Raw genomic sequence first — 25,348 nt, 5'->3', positions numbered from 1 at the left:
TTAGGACTGCAGCATATGGAAAAGTGTCCACCCACCTTCTTGGTCCTAATTCTGATCCCCTGCAGCTGCTATTAAAAATTTAAAAACCAGACACGTTAATTGCAATCATGCAATAAACATCACAGCTTGTTTGGCTCTCATTGTATGACAAAAGGCAAAAGACTTCTGGGGTTTCTCACTTATAAGTTAATAAAATCCTAAGTTTGTTACGGCAAATCTAGATTTTTATTGAGGCACCTTCTCCTTCTCCTGAAACATACAATAACTTTCTGGAAGTCACATCATATTTTTACTGGTACACTTCAAACATCATGCCAAACTATGGTTTAAAACCTGAACCATTTCTTACAATTCCAAATCAACCACTATTTAGAGATACTTGCTTGCTCCCCTTCCTTTTCCTTTTGTGTCTTTCATTTTCTATAAGAGTAATAGTCTCAACTATGGTTTCAGATTAATTCAGCAAAAGCATGCCTTGCAAATATACTTTTAAACATAGATTCAGAAAAAGCTTTGCTGGCTGATTGCAAACCATGATTTATCACTTCAGACACCACACCAAACTATCACCTTCTTTAACCATGAAAGTTTCTTTAAAAGAATTCCTGTCTGAATTGAAGCAATGTGTTTCTGCGGAATTCTTTTCAGACTTGTGTTTTTGAAACTCTTTGTTTTTCTTTCCCCCAAATGTCTGAACTCTCAGACCTTGACCACAACGTGAATTTGTGCACAAGAATGAGACATGTGTGAATTGGGGGAGGGGGGGAGAGGACCCTGAAGCAAAATAAATTGTATGAAGTTGTTCCCTAAGGATTAAGCTACGCGAGTTACTCTGTGTACAATTAGCTGCATTTGTATGTCATGATAAACCAGGGTTGCAGGCTTAACAAAGTTTTGCTGTGAATAAGTAATGTAATGGCACATGCAACCTGGTCATTCCCTCTTCATTCTTCCCTTGGCATGGGAGAAACAAACCATGAAGTCACAATTAAAGTTGTTTATTCCCCTCAATGAGGCAAAATTGCTAGCTAGCCTTAAACCATGTTTTGCTGTTGTCAACAATATTAACACTCTTGGTGGCCATGCTGTGGCCACAGTATTCACACATACACCCCAGCAGCATGGAACTGCACCACTGTGAAGTGGACGCCACATCCTTGGGTGCCCATTTGAAGGAGGTCTGAGTCTAGCCCACTTGTGTTGCAGAGTAACCACAAGGGGCCAAGTCTAGTCAAGTTTGGCTGAGTGAGTCCAAGTGCAATGAAAATAGCCTAATTACACCAGGCAGTTCTTTGTAAATTCTCTTATCTCTTGGGCAGCAGAACACATTTGTGAAAGCACCTAAAATCTGAGCCTTTTAATTTTCACAATAGGGCTATATTTACAAACTGAACCAACTAGTCAGGCTCATCACTGGAGTTGCCCTTTGCTTAGGCCACGGATGGCTATTTGACTATTTTTGAATGTTTCCATTTTTAGATGGTTTGCTCTTCAACCCTCCATTTCTGCAATACAAATGGATGGATTGTTTGGCACAGAATTAATATAAAACAAATGTTTAAATCATGTAATGCTAACTTACGAGGGAAAATACAAGCAGCTGGAATTTTTCCACTGCACAATTGTTAAGGACCTTTTGCAGCAGCTGTTTCAAATAGATGTTGTGATTAATGGGGATAATTCAAGAACTAAAAACAGACCCATCGTCACATATGTCTCACGGCCCAGTGCTACAGGAGGGCTAGTAAATTTCTTTACCAAAAGCTGCCTGTAAGACTGGGCTTGGTTCACAAAAATGTGGTGCATAATGGAAATGGTTGACTTATAGCGGATAATTTAAACTGCAGATTGTGGGTCTAATTTCTTGTTGGTGGATCTGGGCGTAATATCCTTGAATACAGTAGGCTTGCTTTACTTTTCCAAAACCTTTGCAGCTAGAAATCAACTGTGACTTCCATTTTCTTTTGGTTGAGCAGACCTGGGCTGACATTCCATTGTTAATCTGAGTTGAAGTAGTCAAGACTCTAGTGGCACCTTAGAGACTAACACATATATTATGGTATAAACTTTTGTGGACCAGAGTCCACTTCATCTAACATTATGAAGTGTAATCCTAAACTAACAGGCAAATATACACACATGTTTTTTTGGGGTGAGAAGAGTAAAGTCAGAGGATCATGAAATGCAAAAAGAATGATCATTGATAATAATAGTAGTAGTAATAATAATAATAATAATAATAATAATAATAAATTTTATTTATTTATTTATTTATACAGTTTGAACCTTGGTTCCACTGCACTGGACTGGGTTTGGATGAGGCTCTGTTGCTGCAGAAGTTTCCCACTGTGCCTAAAGAAAACTTGAGTGGGAGGAAGCAACCACCAGCAGTATACATGTCAAAAGGTTGGCAGTATAAATTATTGAAATGGTGCATCTGGGGACAGAGAGAGTGGTAGAGCTGAGCTGACTCAGTCATCACTGGATCCTAAGCTTGTCCAGCTCCTGACAGGTTGTGGCAAAGGGGCCTAAATTTGGCCTGTTTGCTTGGTCTGAAGGTGGTACAGCAAACATGTAGACTTTGCTGCCCTGGCTAAGAAAAGCAGGGGGGCTTCATAAGCAGTGGTGGCCCCACCACCCACTGTTGCCTGCCAGTGGTTAGGACTGCACCCTGACTATGTATGAGCAAAATGGTGACTGTATCACCAAAACTGCTTTTTCATTTTTTTACAATTGCCACAATGCTCTTTGTTATTTTCCCATTCCCCTGATATTCTCATGTTTTCAGGAGGAAAACACATCACAGGCACTTTTGAAGAAGGGTTCTATCATACCCTGCGATTACTCTATTGTGATGGCAACTGTAATAACGAGACACTGGTGCAGCATAACATTTAATGTTTTGAATAATAAATTTATGGGCTTTCGCTACATTTACATTTACCTTGGAGGCACACACACCCAAAGAAATTAAACACAACAAGAACATGCTCTCTAATTTTTGGTCCTGCAAGCATGCATGCAGAAATAGCCAACCATTTCAAAATGTGCAGCCACCTATCATTTGTTTTCTGTGATTCTAGGAAACTGTTGAGTGGATTCAGGAATATCATCAGGAAATTCGTGTGTGGGCAGAAATGTTCTCAGTCCTAATTATCACCAGATTTAACCAAAAATCTCTGAAGCCACCACAAATAAATGGATCACTGAACACTACAATCATCATACTGTGTAGCCACAATTGTGTAGGACAAATATGATTTCTGAAACTATACTTTGCCTTCTCATTAAGATTTCCCAAAATGCTTACAAAAAGAGAGCAGAGCTGATGTAAACTGGATGACTGAATTTGTCCTTTAGGACTAACCTATCAGGAAACCTATAGAGCTTGCTTAGTTTCCTGAGAGAAGGGACCATTCTGTATGGTTACATTATCCATGAAGGAATGTGGGCTTGCAGTGGGAGCTTATAGTCTGAGACTGGAATCCAGACAGGTCCCAGAGTTGTCTTCTGTCATATAAAGATTTTGTTTTAAGCTAGTCTATATTGTGCTTGCCACAATCAATTCTGCCCCTCCTCCAATTTAATGGACAGGAGAGACCATGTTTCTGACATTGGACAGGATTCCAGGGACATTTGAAAGCAGTGAGAAACCTTGATGCATCAGAGTACCCCCAATCATCTATGCAGTTGAGTGAGCCTACTCCTGGGTTGGGCTTGTGTTTTCCAGTTGTGCTGGACTTCAGAGGTGCTCCAAAGCAGTCAAAAGTTTCTCTCTACTTCTAGGTGTCTCATAAGCAAATCATGAAAACAGGTGGTCCCTTACCAGTCCCTTATTTTTGTGCTCACTTGATTAAAGCATGTGGTCTTCACTGGGGTGCTCATTTGTGATGCTCAGGTTTAGACTGACAGCTTCCAGGGAGGAGCGATGGGGAGTGGTATGCCTCTGAATACCAGCTGAAGGGAATCATTAGTGGGAGAGTGCTGCTGCAGTCATGTCCTGCTTTAATGTATTTTAATTTAATGTATTTTTAACCTTCTGTTGGAAGCTGCCCAGAGTGGCTGGGGAAACCCAGCCAAATGTGGGTGGGGTAGAAATATATTATTATTATTATTATTATTATTCTACAAACATATGGTTGGTCAGTGTGAGAGGAGGATGCTGGATTACCTGGGCCTTTAGTCTGATCCAGCAGGACTGCCCTTCCGTACTTAGCAAGAGATGCGGCAATTCTTTCTATGTATGAGATAATCCATTGTATCTTCACTTGGATGATTAAAAGCACTTCTACCTCAGACTGAGATGAGTTCAAGATCTACTATGTCCACTTAGGTTGCCAACTAATCCTGATTGTTCCTGACCACACAATTCATAGCAGCAAGCCAGAAAGTCAGGGGTAGCTATCCTGCTTTGTTTTACAATGAGACTTTTCCTCATCAGTTAAGTCAAAACCAGAACATCAGCTGTATATTTCAGGACAAGTACTGTATGTGTTTGTTGTTATCACTCTGCTTAAAAACGCAGTATTGTTCCTAATGAAAAGTGCTAAGCAATTTTATATGCATATACACAAAATATTTTTTAAAACATTGAACTTCATCACTGGCATGCTGCCTTTTCCTGTCCTCCGGTTCTACAGCTAAGTAGACAAGAGCTGATTTTCAGCTGAACGAACAACAGCAGAAGGAGAGGTGGCACTGTCTCACCCTTGTCAAAACCAGCTTCCTTCCAAATTGTCTAATTTACTGGCAGGCTTTCCCCAGATTCAGCCAGTTATCGGCTGCTCCACAAAATACCACAGAATTAAAGCATTATCACAGCACACATGGAGAATCAATTTATGTTTATAACATCTGTCTTTTATCTTTCTCTTAGCTGGGACCATGCCAGGTTTAAAAGATGGGGGGCAGGCTGGGGGGGGGGGGAAACAAATTATTTACAAGCTAGCTTCATGTTTTAGATTAACATTTAAGAGTCCTAATCTTTGCTTCACTCTCCTGCTATGAAAGCTGCATCCTTCACCCTGGCTGTGCAGACCAAACTCTTCCTCTGAGATAGCTCTCCTGCCCTCAGACAGGCGCAAGGTGGGATGTGAAGCCTTGGAGCGATAGTAAACAGTGGCTGTTTCTTCATGCGTGCCTATCTGAGAGTAGCAGAAGAGAGCTCAGAGGAACATAAAAGACCGTATGAGAACTGCAGGCATTGTTAATTTCTTTTGTAAGACCATCCTGCTCAGAGGTCCCGTAAGATAAAGCTCTATCCCCTCCCAAGGTTTTCTTGCACAATGTTCAGAAGAAATTAGGCAGCTGAGTTTGGTTGTATCGGATTCCAGCTGAGTTCTCTAGCCCCAAAAGAGGTCTCCACTTTCTTACCCGGGAGGCTAAGTATATGCAAAATCAGCAGATTTTAGCACCATAGCAGGCAATTAAAAAAAACACACGTCTCCTACTTTCTTTCCCTTCCCAGGCTTGTTGAATGTCTATCACCGACCGCACATGAACAAACTGGTTTTGTTTAAATATGTGATGCAGTTCAGACTTTGAATGCCTATAGTCAAATGGCACATCATACAAATCATATAAATCAGACAAATGGATGATCTAGTGGAGATTCCTGTATTGCAGGGGGTTGTACTAGTTGACCCTTGCGATCCCTTTCAAAATAGACCAAACTTCTAAATATTGTTCACTTTAATAAACAGTGCTATTTTTCTAGAATAGAAGGTGCCAGAACTCACCATGAATGCTTCCCTCATTCTCTTAGAATAGCAATGGCGGCTACCTGAGAAGTGCCAGAACTGAAAAAGCCATCTTAATGAGGGAATTATAGCCAAATTATGCCAACCTAGCAGTTCAAAAGCACGTCAAAGTGCAAGTAGATGAATAGGTACCGCTCTGGTGGGAAGATAAACGGCGTTTCTGTGCGCTGCTCTGGTTCGCCAGAAGCGGCTTAGTCATGCTGGCCACATGATCCAGAAGCTGTACGCCGGCTCCCTCGGTCAATAAAGCGAGATGAGCGCCGCAACCCTAGAGTCGGTCACGACTGGACCTAATGGTCAGGGGTCCCTTTACCTTTTTATGTCATTCGGGGGTGGCGGGGGGTGTTCAACATTATTGGTTAGAACGTAAGAAGTGTCTGCTAAATTAGGCCAATGGCTCATCTAGTCCAGCGTCATGTTCTCACAGTAGCAAACCAGGTGCAGAGAAACCAGGGAGCAGGACACAAATGCAATGGCACTGTGCCCACCTGCTATTCCTAGCGACTGGCATTCCCAAGCCTCTGGCAGTGGAGGTAGAACATAACCATTGTGGCTAGTAGCCGCTGATTGCTGCTTACTGCCAACTGCATACGTATTCTTTACGTACTTAAACTTTATGTATTCAACTTAAAAGGTCCATTAAAGGATATAGTACTTTTAGTAAATTTTAAACTCTTTCTGTAATGGATGTGACATTAATTCAAGAAATTAATATACGTCTGGGACTCAAAGGTGACTAGTGAAAATTAGTTGTGGGTGAGGACATGTAGTGAGCTACCGTATTTTCCTGTGCGTCTTATGGAGTGAATGAGTGGTCCCTGGAGCTGAATTGCCCATGGGCGAAAAGCAGATCGTGCTTTTTTCTTTTTCTTTTTTGAAAGAGGGAAGGGGGTAAGGACAGCGAACTTGCAAGGAGAGGAGACAGGAAGACTAAAGCAATGAGGAGAGAAATTAGAAGAAAAGGAGGAGCAAAAAACTGCTCTAGCTAAGGAAAAGTCACTAAGGCAAACAAGAGGGAAGGGAGCGTTGAAAGGAAGCAGCTGATCGGTAAAGGATTGGGAGGGAGATAAGGGAGGCTAGCGATAAAGGAGACTGCCTGAGAGGTAAAAGCCCATGGATCCTCAGGATTTGGGTCACCCCAAATTCACCATCAGATCACATAGCATGTCCATGGCTACAGCCTGCACCAAAAAAATGACACACCCACTGTTGCGTGGGGCGCAAAAACGTGATTACAAAGCACAGATCCACATGGATTCTCAGGATTTTTGCATTGGGCTACCCCAAACTCAAGGGGACGTGGGTGGCGCTGTGGGTAAAACCTCAGCGCCTAGGACTTGCCGATTGCATGGTCGGCGGTTCGAATCCCCACGGCGGGGTGCACTCCCGTCGTTCGGTCCCAGTGCCTGCCAACCTAGCAGTTCAAAAGCACCCCCGGGTGCAAGTAGATAAATAGGGACCGCTTACCAGCGGGAAGGTAAATGGCATTCCGTGTGCTGCGCTGGCTCACCAGATGCAGCTTCGTCACGCTGGCCACGTGACCCGGAAGTGTCTGCGGACAGCGCTGGCTCCCGGCCTATAGAGTGAGATGAGCGCACAACCCTAGAGTCTGTCAAGACTGGCCCGTACAGGCAGCGGTACCTTTACCTTTTACCCCAAACTCACCGTCAAATCACATGTCTGTGGCCACAGCATGAACCACAAAAATCATACATCCACTGTTTTGTTCAGAATATTTTCTTGTTTTCCTCCTCTAAAAACTAGGTGCGTCTTATGGTCAGGTGCATCATATGGAGCGAAAAATACGGTAATAAGCATAAGAAGCTGAGGTAAAGCAAGACTTACTTAAATGAAAGTATGGAACCAGAAATTGGGAGCTGACCAAATAAAAATCCTTGATTCATGGGGCTCATTAATAAAATAGCTGAGTATCGGTAGTTTTGGTCATCACTGATTATGTTTTGAAGCATAAAATTGTATTTTTTTTAAAAAAACCAAAACTAAATTTGAGTTTAATTCTTGAAAGCAAACTCCAAGCCTTCAATCCTTTCTTGAAAAGCAACATTTTCAGACAGTATGCTGACAGCATTTGAGTTGAACCAATTACAAAATTTGCATAAACAGGTGCAGCCTTTGTGTTCATGTTTGGATTTCTCATGTTGGGCTATAGACATATCAGCCTAGTAATTTTCTAGGATCAGAGGGAGCCCCTTGAAAAGAAATATGGCCAATATCAACAATCCTGGTTGAAACATTATGATAAAAATGCAGTTGTTTCGAAACAAAATCTGAGAGGCTAACATTTGACATTTGAACAGAAATTCCACAACAGCATCAATGGGAATAATTCTTCCCTAGAAAAACTTGGGGGATAAAGAAGTGGGAAATGCTGAAAATACGATGACATAGACAACTTCCCTCTATGCTAGTTATCACCTTAGTATGTTATTTTGCCAGAACATTATTATGATAGTCTAAATGGAAAAAGTATCAACTGTTTCAACAATGGGGATTAAGTTTTTTTAGAATCTTAACTTTTCAGGAATCACACGCATTACTGTTTTGGATCCTCACAACAACTGCTTAAATGACAGCCGTTCTAAATACTTATAGATACAGTGGTAACAGACGCTTCAGGTTAAAGACTCTGCTAACCCAGAAATAGTACCTCAGGTTAAGAACCTTGCTTCAGGATGAGAACAGAAATCTGCACAGTGGCGGCACGGCAGCAGCAGGAGGCCCCCTTAGCTAAAGTGGTACCTCAGGTTAAGAACAGTTTCAGGTTAAGAACGGACCTCTGGAACGAATTAAGTTCTTAACCTGAGGTACCACTGTATCTGAAAATCTCTGTTCAGCTGTGAAGTTTACTTGATGGCCTGGGACAACTCACTGTCCATTAACCTATTCTGCATTGGAGTGTTGTTGATAAAAAGTGAGATAACACTATATCTTAATCTCTCTCCTGGGCCACCATTACCTAAAAAGAGAGCAGGGGGGAAAAATCTAAATGCCCTGAGTAGGAGACAATGAACTATCAAAGGTGCCCCGCCCAGTTTCCCACAGCCACACCAGGTCACAGCCTCCCCCAAAGCTAAGTGGTCTTTCCTACTTACTCTAAGAAAGCTGTACATGCAGATGGACATCCAGTTGGTCAGCATCTTCTCAACTACAGATTCTGTCCTCCTCAGCATAAGCTTGGGGTTTTTAGAGGCAGACGCGTCAATGAGATCCACCAAGAGGTCCTTCATGATGCTGGTGTAGTACTCCAGTTTCCCATGCAACGCAATGGTGAGCAAAGAGGCCAGGTTGCATCTGCAAGAATAGTTAATGGATGGTTTTTGAGACTGATAGTACAACTGGGACCCATCAATCAACGTGAACAGAAATTAAAACCATGGTAACGTTCCAGATTTTTAAAATTTTTTTGCGCAAAGCCTTTCAAAATAGTTGAAGCTTCAAACCATTTGTATTGCAGCTGTGCATAATCACATTGTATTATGCCCCTCCGATAGAAATGGATGCCAATCGTTCAAAGAAAAAAACACTGTTCTGGCACTCTGTAGAATAATAGAGAAGGTTAACACCAGAAAGCTGGAAAACGGCATAGTTGTATCTTTTAAAGAAATAAAGGAACAGCATGATGTTTAGGGGGATATGGTGGTTGTTTTTTGTTTGTGGGTTATATACAGAGCCCTTGAGATGCAAGGCTACTTAGGTCCGCTGTACAATAACCATAAAACACAGCCAGCCAGCTCTACCAACTACTTTACTTTCTTCATCCTTTAAAAGCTCCCCAGTTGCCATTTCTTTATACAGGGTGCTTCTGAATTAAGCACCATATATTGTGTCTCTTGCTGACAGAGGCAGCCACAGAATGCACTTCAGAACAGGTTAATCCTCCTTGCTCCACGATAAGACTACTTTGTGATATGCTAGGGACTCAGGAGGAGGCGTAAATGACTACTAAGAGGGCCTACATAGTTGTCATAGTGCAGAGAGGATGCAAGAAAAGCAAAGAGAAAATGATTTTAGCCACAGTGCTGTGGAAGCAAGCTTAACTCATAAGGATATCAAATTCCTCCTCCTTTGTCCCTTCTCAATTTCAGGACTGTTGAAGTCCAGTCCTCTTCAGGCATTCTGTCTTCACATTAAGCATGCAAGCCCAGCCCCACACTGCTCTTCCAGTTGCCCTCCGACCCTTCTGAAAAAGGGAGGCTCCCCAAACATTTTAGAACCCTGATTTTCCAGGAAGTTTCCTGCTTCAGATGCTTGTCCTCCCATCTGTGGAGGGTGATGAAAATTGCAATGGCGGCAGGTGTGTGCGGCTACCTGCTTGTCCCTGCAGCATCCAACCACCATGTGCTACTTAAAACAAAAATAGGATGTCTGAAGAGGACTTATGTGAAGATGAAATCCTACACCTGCTTTTTCCTGAGGTGTTGCTTGGCTTCCTTCTGTCAGGTAGATAGAATTTCTGTAATATGTTGAGGGTATGTCAAGGTTGATTTGAGGTACGTGTGTACCAAACTTTAAATCCCATCTGCAAGTGTGTGAATGAGCCCCAATGGTCTTTATATAAGCTATAAATATTTATTTCAGGTAATGCATTCAAAACCAGCAGTCCAAGGCTTATTTAGTATTGCTTTAATATATTTTGGAATACACAGAATGTGAACAGGTTATCTACCCTCTTTAAAACTTGGAGTTGCTCTGAGTTTGGTTGTTTTTTTAAAAAAACAACAACATCTGGAAGCATTCATTCCCCTATAAGCACAGATATCAGGTTTATAAAAAGAACGCAAGAGAAAACCAAGTAATGATTCTGTGTTTATCAAACAGGAAGTACTTTTAAATGCCCAAAATCAGGGCAGGGCTCATCCAGGTTTGCAGGGTGAAAGAGGTGTGTAGTCAAGTTAGGCTGAACTTGTGTGCCACCTAAAGTTATCTTAAAATCTTAAAAAAGAACCTTACCTGTCTCTAACAGCAAAATCTTTCTGCTGCTCAAGAGCATGGACGAAGACATTGAGAAAGTGCTTGTTGTTGAGTAAGGTTGAGAACAACGCAATTCCTTCTTCCATGTTAGGTCTACAATTTTCAGGAATCTAAGGCAAAAGCAGCAATTTGGATGAGAACAGTCTCTCCATCGCCCATCACATACATCTTTACTAGCCTACTTCATTTTAAGACTGTGTACAGCAGCTTAATAGTGGCTAGCAAGACCAAAAAAAACCTTCTTTACCACTGAAGGCACTCCAAATAGTTTATGACTACAAATCTGATAGGTATGAGCTACCTTGATACACAAAACAAAAACCATTTAATAAAAACCACAGTATACTTAACATATCAGCCACAAAGTAGGCACACAAAGGGAAATATGCATTCCCCTCCTTTGAGCCTGATTCATCAGATTCATGTGAAAACTCCCCCAAAGTTATGATTCTCCATCAAGTTAGACAGGCAGCTTTTTAAAGTGAGCCTAAAAGTGCTTCCTTGTGACCTACAACTAATGATGGATGGATGAATTTGTCAATTTCAGCTTGCCTGTCTCTCATTTTCCTAAACTAAAGTTCAGTTTGTTCGATTTCGGCATCTGTTTGTGATTGTTTTAAAAGAAGTCCACATGAACATTCATTCCCATTGTTATGCCATTGTTTCTAACAGGCACATTTTTGCATGTAATTTGGCACAGTATGCACATTTTTGCAAGCGATTTCCCCCAATGTAATTATTTTTTATTACATTTATACCCCACCATTCCTCCAAGAAGAACAAGGTGACATAAATAATTATCTCACATACCATTTAACCCTCACAACAACTCTGTGAGGTATGGCAGCCTGTGAGAGAGAGAGACTCAGCATAAGAATATAATAAGACCTGGCCAAAGACCCATCTAGTCCAGCATCCTGTTCTCACAGCAGCTAACCAGAAGCCTGCAGAGAAACCAGGGAGCAGGACACAAATGCAATGGCACTCTGCCCACCTGCTATTCCTAGTGACTGGCATTCAGAGGCCTCTGGCAGTGGAGGTAGAACATGACCACTGTGGCTAGTAGCTGCTGACAGCTGCTTATTGCAACCAGCATATACTTTACAGGTGTCTCCCCACTTGTGTGCCATCAGCATGTGTGCTCCTTCTGACGTGTACACCATGTACAACACGTACACCAGGGGGAGGAACGGGGGAATCCATGGTGACGTGCGGCAGATGGGAATGAAGCCCCCACATAAGTACTTACTTCTCAACTTAAAAGGTCCATTAAAGAAAAGAGAACTATGAATTCAGGAAATCAACATATACCAGGGACTCAAAGGTGAAAATTAGTGAGGAAATAGAGTGGCAAATGCTTAGTGTATCTGGGCAGTAAATGTTTGAGGTAATAAGGAGCTGAGGTAAGTCATTACTTCTTTAGATAAAGTGTGGAACCAGAAACTGGGTTTGGAATAAAAAACTCATTCACAGGGCTCAGAGGTCTGCAGGAAGTCTGCAAGCAGGTCTTGAGCGCCACAGCATTCTCCCCAATTGTGATTCTCAGCAACTGTTATACAAAGGCATAAAGCCTCTGACAGTGGAAGTAGAACACAGCCATCGTGGTTAGTGGTCACTGGTAGTTTTATCCTCCATCAGTTTGTCTAAACTTGTAAAGCCATCCAAGTTGGTAATATCACTGTATCTTGTGGGAGCGAATTCCATAATTTAAACTATGCACTGTGTGAAGAAGGGTGTTTCTTCAGTGTATCCTGTATCTTCTAATATGTGTGAATGCATATACATTTATTCTAGAGCTCCCCCCCCCATGAAATTATATTTTTTTCTACAGCTTTCTACATCCTAGGAGGACATTTCCTATTGTTTTTACTCCTCTGCAGCCAAACTTCATTGGTTCCTCAGCCTTTCCCTTTCCCTCAGTATGGAACATATTACTTATTTCTCATGCATTTCTTAACCACTATAATAAAACAACACACTGATCGTTACAGCTGTATCTGTAGCCAATACTCACCTTCCATTCTCCCAACAGTAATGGGTGAGTTTCTTGCACCTGAGAGCCCATCTGGGAATTAAGGTGCTGGGAAGGCAGAATGTAACGCTCTTCATAGAGGGAGGAACACTATTTTTTTTTAAAGAAACACAGAAAACAAATCCAAAACACATCTTGTTATTTGGCAAAAAAGGAAGCATGATCAAATCCCTCATGCCTTCTCCAAGTCCCTGTGCCAACAAAGCAGTATTGTTATGGAGTGGCCAGGAGAGATGTCACCATGACTTGAGGCTACTCACAAGTAAGAAATAATGTGGTTTTATGGAGGTTTTAAACTCTCCGCAAGAAGCTTCTGAATGAATGCACAGAAGAACTTTGGGGGAGGCATATTGTTTGAGAGAAACAAGGCATTCACAGTGTGAAGGTTATGAACTGCCTAATCTGGCATCCATGGCTTCACAGAAAAGGGGGAATTATTTGGGACTAAGCCACAATAAGTAGTTATTGGGTATTTGAATATTTGCCTCTTCCAAGACAAAAGGAGTGAACTGTTTCCTTCTCCTATATTTATATACTTGCCCAAGGCTTTGCGTAATCTGCAAGACAATTCAAATTCTGCTCACAGAATTCATTTGCAAATGAAGGAATTGCATATATTTCCATTTCTTCCTGTTTTTTTGTTTGCTTTCATTTATTCTGCTTCTGAAATGTGGCTTTTAAAAAAATTGGGGCAAGTACTGCGATGGAATAGTGTAATGGGGAATGAAGGAAGAGGGGGCCATGCATACTGTAACAAGAGATAAGATGTAAGCATCCATTGGCAAGGGGCAAATTGCTGGCAGCATATCATAGTCTTTCCCTAGGACTACCCAAAATCATTTTCAGCCCCAGTTTTCCTTTTAAGCACTCGCTGCTCATACATTTTAGTGCTTTCCCACAACTATGAGAGCTAGCAAATCTCATACCTACGGGATCGCCTCTCCTGCTATGCCCCACGGAGGACCTTAAGGTCCATAAATAATAACACTTTGGAGGTCCCAAGCCTCAAGGAAGTTAGATTGGTTTCAACTAGGGCCAGAGCCTTTTCAGCACTGGCCCTGACTTGGTGGAACGCTGTCACAAGAGACTAGGGCCCGGCGGGATTTGACATCTTTCCACAGGACCTGCAAGATGGAGCTGTTCCGCCTGGCCTTCGGCTTAGACTCACTCTGACCCCTTATATGGGATTTGGTATATAAATTTTCCCTTGGCTTTTTTGCTCGCCCACGTAGGACCAGCATGGATAGCTGGCTTGGTTGAATATCTGATGTTTCCTCCCTTTATGGTCTTGATTTATGGGCTACTACTAAAATGAGGCTGCATTTTAAGCTGTATTTTAAGCCGTATTTTAATTAACTGTTTGTTGTTGTTGTTTGTTTTTTTCTATTATGTTTTATTGTAATTCATATTTGGTGTTAGCCACCCTGAGCCCGGCCCTGGCCGGGGAGGGCGGGGTATAAATAAAAATGTATTTATTTATTTATGCTGGATCTGGAACAGCTCAGTTAAAATGTATACACCTGTGAAGAGTCTGTAAGGATGTCATAAGGACACTGAATGCTGAATTGTTTCTGCCAAGAAAGTGTCTTATAACAACTTCAATTATTGTTATATTCCTATCTTTGAGATATTTGGTTCTGAAAGTGAGCATGGTTGAACAGGCTGTCCAGATGTGATTTGACTTAGCTGAATTATGAATGTAAAATTGAACTCCGTAACACAATTCCTGAGGCCAATCTCAGTGTAACACCAACCATCTTCTCACTGGGGAACTGAAGATATATCTAACCCTGATTGCTGTAGTGCATAAATCAAAAGTCCACAACTGGGGAAAAGATATTTGCTTATTAAACGTTTAAGAAACAGCACTCGATGCTAAGTGATGACATGCTACAGCCCTAGTTAATACTAGTTTGGACTGGGGATCTCTCTTCAGTGCCACTGCCTGACTGCGCAGCCATTATTTTCTACTATAAACTTGCCTTCTAATTATCAACAAGGTCTGCTTCTGCTTACAAGACAAAGATCCATGGTGATGGGAGGCAGCTTCTGGGGGCTTGCTGTAGAACTAACATCACAATAACTGGACAATAGTATTAAACTGCACTCTAAACAATGAGTGTTAAAGGCAACATCAAGCGTAAAGGCAAACAGAAACACACACACCAGTGTACAGATGGGAAAAACCATGCATTATTAGAACCTTTAAAGTGCCACATTGTCTTACTTTGGGAAAGAACGTTCGTGTAACAAAGTACTTGTATTCCAGGAATGGGATTCCTTGACTGCGATTTAACTCCTTGGTAAGATCTGTCATATCCGTCTGGAGCTCTGCAAAACCTGATCCAAAGAAACCACAATCAGACCAAAGAGCTGCTTTTATGTAATGAAAACTTTTTCTTCTTCTTCTGTATGTTGCAGCACGTTGGCAGCAGTTACGCCTACTTTTGGGGTCAAATCTTGCATCCTAATGATCTCTAGAACATCATGTGGAGGATTCTGTAAAGACTCATGGACTAAAAGGAAATCTATTTTTCCTCTAACTTTGGCATGCAATATTTATATTTCTTAAGTATCTACAGTGCTCTCATAAAATACAGTGCTCTGATAAAATAGCAGGGCAGTGTACAGCAACATAAAACTATAACATCCCTTCCCCCAAATTAAAAGCAGTTTAGAACAATAATTTAAAAGACTGGCTACTCAAGAAAAATGTTGAATAACTGCATATGCCTGTTGGCATAAAAAGGTCTCCAAGAGACACCTGAAAGTTAAAAGTGAGGATGCCTACCAAATCTCTACTGAAAGTGTGTTCCACAGGACTGGCAACACTAACCACCTGACTTGTAGAGGCCAGTCAGGCTGCTGTAAAATGGGGACAACTAACAGAACTCCTCCAGAGAATGCTATTTTAGTTTCTTTCACTAATGGATCCTAGAGCATCATTAATGCCTCACAGGACTTTTGTGAAGAAGCCATTTCACACATATGGAAACCAGCAACATGAGACCATTTAGCAGCCACCTTCTTATGGCGTTGGTAAGACAATAAAAAGAGCCATAGGCAGAAGTAGATCCTGTGCTCCTTGCTCATCAGATTATTTTACAATGCTAGTGAACTGGAAGCTTGCTATTTCCCCAAGTCCACGCAACAAGTTTCATTCAAAACTCCTGACCCTTCACCCATTAGGCTGCGGTTTGCCTACTTGGTTGCGATTTTGTTTACAAGTTCCCCAAATGCAGCAAACCGTTTCTGGAAGTTTCAATCACAGCACGAGGTGGCAGCTTCCCTTTTGTTAACAATAATACCATTTTGCAATCTCCGAGGAAGCTGATCTCCGAGTCACAGGACTCAATGCTGTGGGCGCTGCTGTTTCTTCTGCATGAACTCTGAGGGGCATCTCAGGATTGCAAACTTCCCTCAGAGTATTTGAGAAGAAACATTTATTTGATGCCCTTGAACACTGACTTTTTAAAGTAAAGGTACTTACCTTTACGGATCTCTTCTCGGATCTGGGACTCCATCTCTTCCATCTGCAGAAGAGTCTTTTGCCAATAACGCTCCGCCCTGCGACTCTTGGTGCAAAACACAAACAGGGCTGGAGGAATGGAAGGAAAGAAAGGCCCAAAGAGAAGACAATGAGCAGTTGTGGCAGCATTCAACACATCCATTTCCTATTAAAATAGCACTGGTGTTGCTATTACGATTCACTGGGAAAAGAGTATGTAACGCTACCCCCCTAACCAGTGAGAATTGCTGCTCACCAAACATGAGTCAATTGGAATGGAAAATAATTGACAGAGCTGGGTCTGATGGCTAGTCCTTTGGATCACGGATGAAGGAACATGTCCAGAGGGTTAAGACGCTTCAGTTTATCTCAATACAGGAGCAGATGCTGCTTTGATATGCTACAAGCCCATTTGAGATATGAGATGAACACATTTGTGTTTGGATTGTGGTATAGTCTATCCATCCAACTTACATTAAAAACAATCAAACACAAACCCACCCACTGAATTATAAACTGTGTGGGTAAGCTAAACGTATTTCTCCTGTTTTCTTTCCTTTCTCGATTATTACATTAATCAAATACATTAGTAGGGTAGCTTACAAAAGAACATCAAAACCCCTTAAAAAATGGCTGGCCTTAACCTAGGCTTGGAAGCATAATACATGATGGAACACCTCTTCTCATATGAGCCCTATGCAGACTCTGAGGCCCCAACATAGTTCCTTCTCCATGTATTCCTCTGAAAGCAATCCCAACCATGGTAACAAGAGAACAGGTCTTTTCAATTGTGTCTCCTCCCCAACTTGTGGAATGTTGATATTAACATATTTTGACTTCCTTCTACCAGGAATTTGAGTGTTAACATTTGACTGTTATAATTTGTGTATTATCCCTTTCAGTGTGTTGTTGTACTGCTTTCTATTTTGAACAGTCTACTGCCTTTTATTTTCATATGTTGATTTTTCTTCCAGGAAAAGCACAAATAAATAAAATAAAATAACTCTATTGGATCTTTGGAATCTCTACTTGGAAAATGGTTATGTTGGGTGAAGCTGCCTGTGACAGGCATTTGTCCCTTACCTACAACAGAGAGCAGCAGCAAGATACTACAGATGACTATGGAAACAGTGATTGCCGTCTCACTTCCTCCAAGGTGCAACATAGCAATTGTTTGATTGAATTTCCCAACCTGGATCTAAGAAAGAACAGGATGGAACCATCATGAAGTTATTTAATGAGAAGCTAGGAGCAGTACAGAAATCAGGTTACATGGGAGGGATGTTCTGCACAGACAAATGAGTTTAGCAAATCATTTAGTGGCTGGCTCTGCAATACTGAATGAATCACAGTTCTGTAGTTTAATCGTAGGACCTACTTTGATTAGCATTGCCGGGTCTGGTTGATGGTTATCAGATTGTCTGTGTGTCACATGCACAAAGGCAAAACTTATCCACTGAAGTTACTGACTTGGGGCCCAGATACTACTGTTTATATCCCTGCTCATCACAAGAATTGCTACAAGACCCTGGATGACTTCTTCAGATCCTGTTGTCCACTATGTTTATTTATAATGTACGGGTACACTTTAAGAAGTCATACCCATGCCTGAAGATGAACATCAGAACTAGAATAAAGTATCAGTCCCAGAGAGACAAAATATGTTTTGATTTTTTTAAAAAAATGTAAGTGCACATGCAAAATGTACATCAAATGTAAGCTTGATGCAAAAATTAAAAAATAAAAACACTTCACTTTGTTTCCAACATCATACTGTCATTAAACTTTGTGTGTCACTCCCAAGAATACACCTTTGTCTTTTCAATGCAAGGAGCCTCTGTCTCAGCCATCTAAATGGCTGTGGGAAATAGTTATTCAGACCCAGTTGATTAAACTTTAATATAAGATTCCACAGTCAGGTTTCTCCCTTCCCTTAGCAGCATGCTTTTTTTCAACAAACAACCTTTTTCATGCACAATAATATTTACTCAATCCGAATTCTCCAGCTCAGTTCACATTTAGCAGTCTTTCAAACATTTGATTTGAAACAGAAAGAAAAACATATGCAGCAACCTCAACTATCTGCAAAGCACAGTTCCCCCTCATTAATTATATAAAGACTGACGAGCGCTTTGACCTTCCTGTGCTAGGTGAGCAATGTATGATTTTTAAACAATACAGTGGTGCACAATTCTATGTCTTTTTATTTCAGTTTAACAAATCCCTTGAACCAAGAGTATTATTTGCCGTTTACTGTTGTCAGTTGTTAAACTCTTTTAAAATGGGCTGGAAATCTCCAAGTAAAAGACAGGACCAAGAAAGGAAATGAAGAGTCACAGGCACGTGCTGAAGAATTTGCGGCAGTGTTGGGGTTAAGGCACAGTAGTGGGATGGGCAACTGGGACCAAAGTGTGGCTTTAGGCAACCTACTTTTTCATATCTGCACTAAACGGTCCAGCGGAAAGCTGGGGACAGGGAATTCATTTGTGATTTAATGGGGAAGCATACTCTCAGAACAACAAAGAAAATGAGGCATTTTCACTTCTGGAAACTTGAGTTTTGCTTCCCCACAGAAAGGAGTGTGACCTGGAGGGAGCTGGTCTGTGCCAACCAGTTGTGAATCAGGGGTCAGGTGAGAATTGAACTCTGTTTTCACTGGTAGACTCTGCACAGGCAACTGCATAATCCTGCTGGAAGTTACTAGAAACGACCAGGAATTCCACTAAGGGGCACATCTATAGGGCAAAGAAATGAGTGGAAGAGGGGTTATTTGGGCTTAAATCATTCCAACAGCAGGAAGTGTTGCTCGTCCCTGTGCCCTATGAAGGCAGAATACTCCCCATCACTATCCAAGAGGCCAGACCTAGAGTTTATTGATATAATTTAGCTGTGGGTAATCTAATTTAATAGAATCTGTCACTAGAGAGTTTCCTGGATGGGATTTATTTCCTTTAGAAATGGTATCAGGCATCGGATTATTTTGATATTTCCCATGTGCTTTAAAATGTTGTTTAGCAACATGATAAACCCTGCCATATCTAGCAATGGAAAAGCCTATCAGGTGACCCTAATTTTTTAAAACATTCTTTTACAAATAAGCACAGAATTCATGGTGCCTACTTCTTCAGACTTGGAACAGAAGAATAAATATGTACAGCAACCTAGCCTCTAATTAAAATAAAAGTTTCTATCTACTAAACTTCATAAGCAAAACATAAACATTTTCACATTTCCTGAAAATCCTGGTTTAGCAGAATATTCCACCATACATATATTCAGGTATCTAATAATGGTGGGAAACAGACAGAAAGAAGAAGCAACAGCTTGAAGTTTCCACATCCTTTGTCTAAGAAAACTGCAATGTAAAACCTCTTGATTTATTTTTCTTTATTGGTTATGTCTTGTTATGCTGCCCTCACATCACTGTTAGTGCAAAAACCCACACTTTTTGAGCAGCTCTAGGTAATAAAGGAGCGTCTCCACCCCCATCATTTAGACGAGATATTGAGGTCCAGCGCTGAGGGCCTTCTGGCGGTTCCCTCACTGTGAGAAGTGAGGTTACAGGGAACCAGGCAGAGGGCCTTCTCGGTAGTGTTTCCCGCCCTGTGGAATGCCCTCCCACCAGATGTCAAAGAAATAAACAACTATCTGACTTTCAGAAGACATCTGAAGGCAGCCCTGTTTAGGGAAGTTTTTAATGTTTGAAGTTTTATTCTGTTTTTAATGTTCTGTTGAAAGCTTCCCAGAGTGGCTGGGGAAGAAATAATATTTTTTTTATTATGATTATGATTTTGATTATTGCCACAATTAGTAGCACCATGAACATACCACATAACATAAGCCAAAAAATGAAGTCCCTTGCACAGTAAATTTTGATACTGAGGTAGACAATAAAGGAAGGTGAGAGAGCAATGAGAGAATTTTACATGCACTTAGGCTTAGTTTCTTAGTTGGACTGAGTTGCACAAAGCATGGTTTTAAAAATGTACGCATAGCCCTGGTATGGAGCCAGTGCACCAGACAAGAGTCTTCACACAATTGCTCTCCCTGCCCCCCCGGGGAAAATATAAATGGGGAGCACGAAGCATGCTTTTTAAAAAGCATGCTTAATGTAACAAGTAGTTTGACCCTAAAGGTTTCCAAGCTGACGAATTTATGGAAAGAGTAGCTTTTAAGCAGGGATTTGATTATGATTTCACCTAAGTGTTCTGGGAAGGGGGTTCCAAGCACGGGGAGCTGCAAGAGCAGCAGAAAGACTGAAGCTATTTAAAGACTTTTGGGTGAGCGAGGCTGGACAGGTTGGAGAACTGACGATAATAAAGAGGGATTTGGGGAGACAAAGGAAGAAAAAGAGAGGGCGAGGCAAGCCTATGAAGACCAGGAGGCAGTGTTAAGTTGTTCGAGCTGGTTGCAAAAGGAAGTCAGTGAAGGGATTTGGGGGTGGGGGTGGAGAAGGGAGTGCATGGTCCGCATGATAAGAGAAGCGAACAATTTTGGCAGTAGAATTCTGGAGCACCGCGATGAAACCCAGCCTTGTTCTCTTAGCATCTTTCCTGCTTAGCTGGGTTTAATGGCTGCTGGTATGGGATAAGAACGACATTTTCCAAATTTGCTGCCTCTGGGTCATATGTGGGATGCCAGCCAGGCATTGTGACCTGCCAAATACTTGGTAGACCACCCATGTTTATCAAGGAGAGCTGCAATACATACCTAGTGTGGCACATCTACCCTGGGGGGGTTGACAGGCTGATAAAGTGGCATGAATTTAACTGACGGCACACTTTTTTTAAGGATACAGCAATTTACATGGTATTAAAATAACTCTGAAGTAAGGGGGGGACCCTACCAGCTTGCTTTTAAATATATATATAGCTTACCCTATATTTATAAAAGTTCCAATTAAAGATGGAATTTTCTCATTTTATAGTTCCCTGTAACAATGGGTGAGGAAATTCAGAGGCCTGCTATTTCTGCCTGTGTTTGTTTTGCCTTTGCAATGGAATTTCATGTACAAAGACCCAAATAACAAAATAACACCCTCTTCTCAGATGCAGTGCTAGAAGCATGGTTTCTCCAGCTTAAAGAGAAGTTTCCATCCCACATTTGCGAAATGCTGTGCTTCTGGGGAAGATTTGGCCACAGGCTTCTCAAGTCCCAAAAGGCTCCCTCCCTCTCCCTCTCTCTAAGCGACATGTTCCTGCCAACTTAATATTAACACACTTACTGGAAAAAAGGGAACAACTGAGATTTGGGGGTAGGGAAAAAGAGAGAAAGCTGTAGGTTGTTAGGCCTTAGAGAGAACGTCTCCACCTGTCTCGATGTGTGAACAGCTTTAAAGCCACTCTGAAGAAGCTAAGGGACACGTAGAAGGTAAAAGTAATTGCAGAGAAATGAGTGTAATTAGTGACTCAGTCTGGAAAAAAACCCAGAAACGAAGACTTGTAAAACCACAAAAGCAGACATACAAGTTGGAAGAAAGCTTGCACTGAAGAGCAAAACCTCCCTGAACGTGAAATCAGCAGCTGGGACATGGCCCTTTTGAGGGCTGCGCATCCACTCCCACCAGACTGAGGAAGAGGGAGGAAAGGAACCCTGGGCTGGGGAAAACACAAGACAGCCAACCATGGGAATTGGCTAAACTTTCTCCATGCTGCCTCTGTCCCCACAACTATACTCCCATCTCTCACATCCACTTAGTCTACTGCGCTGAGAGCAGTAGCAGGAATGCTAGCTCACAATAAAGTACAGAGAATTGCCATACTCACTATACATGGGTGAAGGAAGACAAAGCACTTTTAAAGGTAAATATTCGATGATAGACAGGACCTGCAATTCAACACTGCAATACTGCCGCTTGGGAATTCACAAAACCATATACCCAACTTTATTTGTATTTAATTTGTTTATCCTCAGCAGAACCGGTCATTTCTTAATTGGACATGATCCCACCGGCCTGTCCTTAATGGGTTTCAGTTACTCTTAGCCTGCAGGGGAATTGCTGCCTTCTTTCTTTCTCTCCACCTCTTGCCAAGGTTCTGTCACACGTTAGCATTGCATTTTAGAGTGACAAAGAAACAAAACCCACGATGAAGAGAATGGACTTCTGTCTGAGTCACAGTTCAGAAACCAACAGTTCACAAACATGAACATCGCCCCAGATAATGAGGTCCCAAAGGGGTAGGGATCTCCTCTGATGATGCATTCCTGAATGCACTCCTTCACCTTCTCCCACGTAAGGTAAGTGATGTAATTCCATTTTAGGAGGGGTGAAAAGATGGGGGCGGAGGTAAAATGCTACACTAAAGTAAAAGTGAGAATTCTAAAGATTTGATTGGATTGCCTGCACATATAGTGGAAGCCAAAATCTAGGGTGTCAACAGTGTATGTATGTGGGCGAGGAGGCAGGTTAAATACAAGCTGGCAAATGCTTTCAGGCTTCTGCTACTTACCGTAACAGGGAGTTGTCTTTCTGAGGTGCGCAAAGATTCATTGACTGAGCAGTGAATTACTTTATCTGAAACTATTTGGATCTCGCAGGAAATTAAGCCAATCTTAACTTCATACTCGTTGCTTTCCAGGCCAAGGTTGTCAGGCTCTTTCTAATTATGAAAAAACAAACCAAGTGAAAAATGACTGTGCCAGTGAATCAATGCTGGTCTTCTACACTGTCTACTTCTCAAAAGGTCGACTAAACTCTTGTCTCAAACATTTCTGAAATCTTTTGATTTAGTCCAAAGCTCTCCTTTTCAGCTGACATTTTCCATTTTACCAAGGCACCACAGGAAACACACAGCCCTCTTCCCATATTTCTATTTTAGATGTGATGGAGATACGGGGGATGGGGGGGAACGGACAGGAACTGTTTTCCAGTTCCTTCCCAACTCCCAGAATGGAAAACATCAGAGCCAAAAAGCCTTAAAGGCCTGGGGAAACTGTCTTTGATCTTCCCCTGATTCCGCACATCAAATGGTATCTGATTAAAGATAATCATAAGCCTGTATAGAAACTGGTGACAGAAAGAAGACTAGATGGTGCTTAGATCCTGATAATGGCTGCATTTGACTGGACAATGCTTTTGAAGTCCATGGTACTCAGTGAGAACATTTTGCAGTACATAAAGGCCTGTGACTAGCATTGTTCCAAATCATTCAATTCTGCTTTGTCTTGATTTCCTTGTTTATTTAACAGGAGGTGTCAAAATGATGTAGGATTTCTCTGAATAAGTATAAATTTTCAGCCTCCATTTCTGTGTCTACATTTCCCCTTGCATTTATTGAATCATGAGGTGCTCCTTCTTGCCCCAATCAATTGTTACAGTGTTTGAGGTGCTGGGAGGTCCTATTCCAGGCTAAGACTGCCTCTCCATGATCCCTCTCTTTAAAGGATTTCACAAATAAGCACAGCCCTGCACCCTTTTCACTTTCTTCACTTATCTGCCTGCATAGGACACAGAACCACCCAGGCAGCCCACCTTTGTTTTGAGGGTAGTTTCAGATGAGACATGAAGGTGCAAGGAACAGGAAGTCAAAGTGTCTCTTCTCCACCTCCCCTGCTCGGAAGATGTAAAACTTGTCCGCCCTTCAACAACTTGTACATCTTCCAAGAGAGGGAGAGGTGAAAGTTCTGGATAAGCTGAAGATGCAGAGGAACAGGAAGGAAGACACGTTTGCATGTCATCTATTTCAGCATCGTATCCAAAACCACTCTCCTTAGGGGGATTAAAATTGCATTGCTCTTTCTTAGGGTAAGCTCATTATGACGCTGTTTGAGAAACAACATTCCCCCTTACAATATTTCTCACCATCAATGGGGTATCACCATCAACTCAGTCTAGCAATATTCCCTCACCAGCTGAACAAAAAGGTAATATTAACCAATAGGAAATGCCACCACTGAAGCATGCTTCACGTGCACCACATTCTTACATGTATAACTAGCGTCAAAGGCTCTCCTGGATGGTGTTTGATCCATTTCTCCTTCTTGGCTGTGAAGAACTGGGGGTCCATATAGTATTCCAAGTGGAACTTGCTAATGTGTATGGCCTCCTCCGGGTGTTCAAAAGGGAAAAGGCTGTCGTCGGTATACAGGCGTCCATTGATGTAGAAGTCCACAGGTGCTGGCTTGCTCCCGGTGAGGTTGGAAGCAGCTGGAGAAGGGCAGGTAATCACAGTGTCCGTGTGAACCTTACAGTTCTGAAAGCAGGAGAAAGCATGCACATCAAATATAGATCAACTCAAGTGGTGTCGATGGGCAAGCAAAGGTTTCAAAAAGTCTGCAGGCATCTGAGGGTTTTTTTTGCACGGGGCTAGATATTTTCATCAAAGTGGACAGAGAAAGACAGCACTGAAAGGGAGCCCTGCTTGCTAAAGGGATGAAATCAGCAATTACGAAATTATTGAATCATCTCTGACCGTCATGTATCATAACAAAATAAAAATGGAAAAATCCTTATATTTTGGCAAAATAAAATAATCAAAGTCCACAATCACAAAAATTACCCAAACAGACATTTCCAAATATGAGAAATCAAAATTCAGTTTAAAAATATTTCATTTTTAATCAAATAGTGGGATTGGTCTAATGAGAGGAGCTTTATAACTTGACCCACAAAATCTGGACTGAGGGACACCATAAGCAGAGTGTAGGTGCACCCCAAGGTTGTTCTCCCAAACCAAGAGTTACCGGTAATTGAAAGCCAGTGTGATGTACTAGCTAGGCTCATGGACTTAAGACCAGTACTCACTGCTCAGCCATGAAATTCACTGAATAGTCTTCTGTTAGGCATCCTCTCTCAGCATAACTTATCTCACTGGCCTGTTGTGAGGCTAAGGGTGGAGGGAAGAGAAGAACATGTGCGCCACCCTGAATAGGAAGTGCAATATAGCTATTTAAGTAATTTAACCCGTGGGAAAATATCTACACCGGGTTAAGGAATCTATAGCTCCCTGGGATTGCTGGGCTCTAACTCCCAGTGGCTCCAGCCAATGTGGTCAATGGTCAGGGATGATGAGAGTTATAGTCTAATGATACCAGGAGGACAACAACCTACCCACGACC

General features: G+C 41.8%; 1 protein-coding gene and 1 long non-coding RNA gene across 2 annotated transcripts in view; one reads left to right on the top strand and one right to left on the bottom strand.

The window, feature by feature from the left end:
* Window positions 1-17,405, top strand: part of LOC309365464 — a 57,615-nt gene extending 40,210 nt beyond the window's left edge. Inside the window, exon 3 of the long non-coding RNA XR_014166172.1 lies at window positions 17,266-17,405. This is a non-coding gene — a long non-coding RNA (uncharacterized lncRNA). The remainder of the gene's footprint in view (window positions 1-17,265) is intronic.
* The window catches only part of PLXND1 (plexin D1), a 161,491-nt gene that overhangs the window by 29,298 nt on the left and 106,845 nt on the right, over window positions 1-25,348 (bottom strand). Inside the window, exons 18-25 of the mRNA XM_081901289.1 lie at window positions 24,217-24,483; window positions 22,741-22,890; window positions 17,375-17,489; window positions 16,274-16,381; window positions 15,011-15,123; window positions 12,766-12,873; window positions 10,731-10,861; window positions 8,873-9,071 (exon numbers count right to left, since the gene is read on the bottom strand). Of these exons, the coding sequence (XP_081757415.1) occupies window positions 8,873-9,071; window positions 10,731-10,861; window positions 12,766-12,873; window positions 15,011-15,123; window positions 16,274-16,381; window positions 17,375-17,489; window positions 22,741-22,890; window positions 24,217-24,483 (1,191 nt within the window). The remainder of the gene's footprint in view (window positions 1-8,872; window positions 9,072-10,730; window positions 10,862-12,765; window positions 12,874-15,010; window positions 15,124-16,273; window positions 16,382-17,374; window positions 17,490-22,740; window positions 22,891-24,216; window positions 24,484-25,348) is intronic.

The sequence above is a fragment of the Podarcis melisellensis genome (genome assembly GCF_964234715.1).
Source record: "Podarcis melisellensis genome assembly, chromosome: 2".
Lineage (NCBI taxonomy): Eukaryota > Metazoa > Chordata > Lepidosauria > Squamata > Lacertidae > Podarcis > Podarcis melisellensis.
Note: the sequence above shows the minus strand (reverse complement) of the source record. Positions and strands in the feature narration are given on the sequence as shown.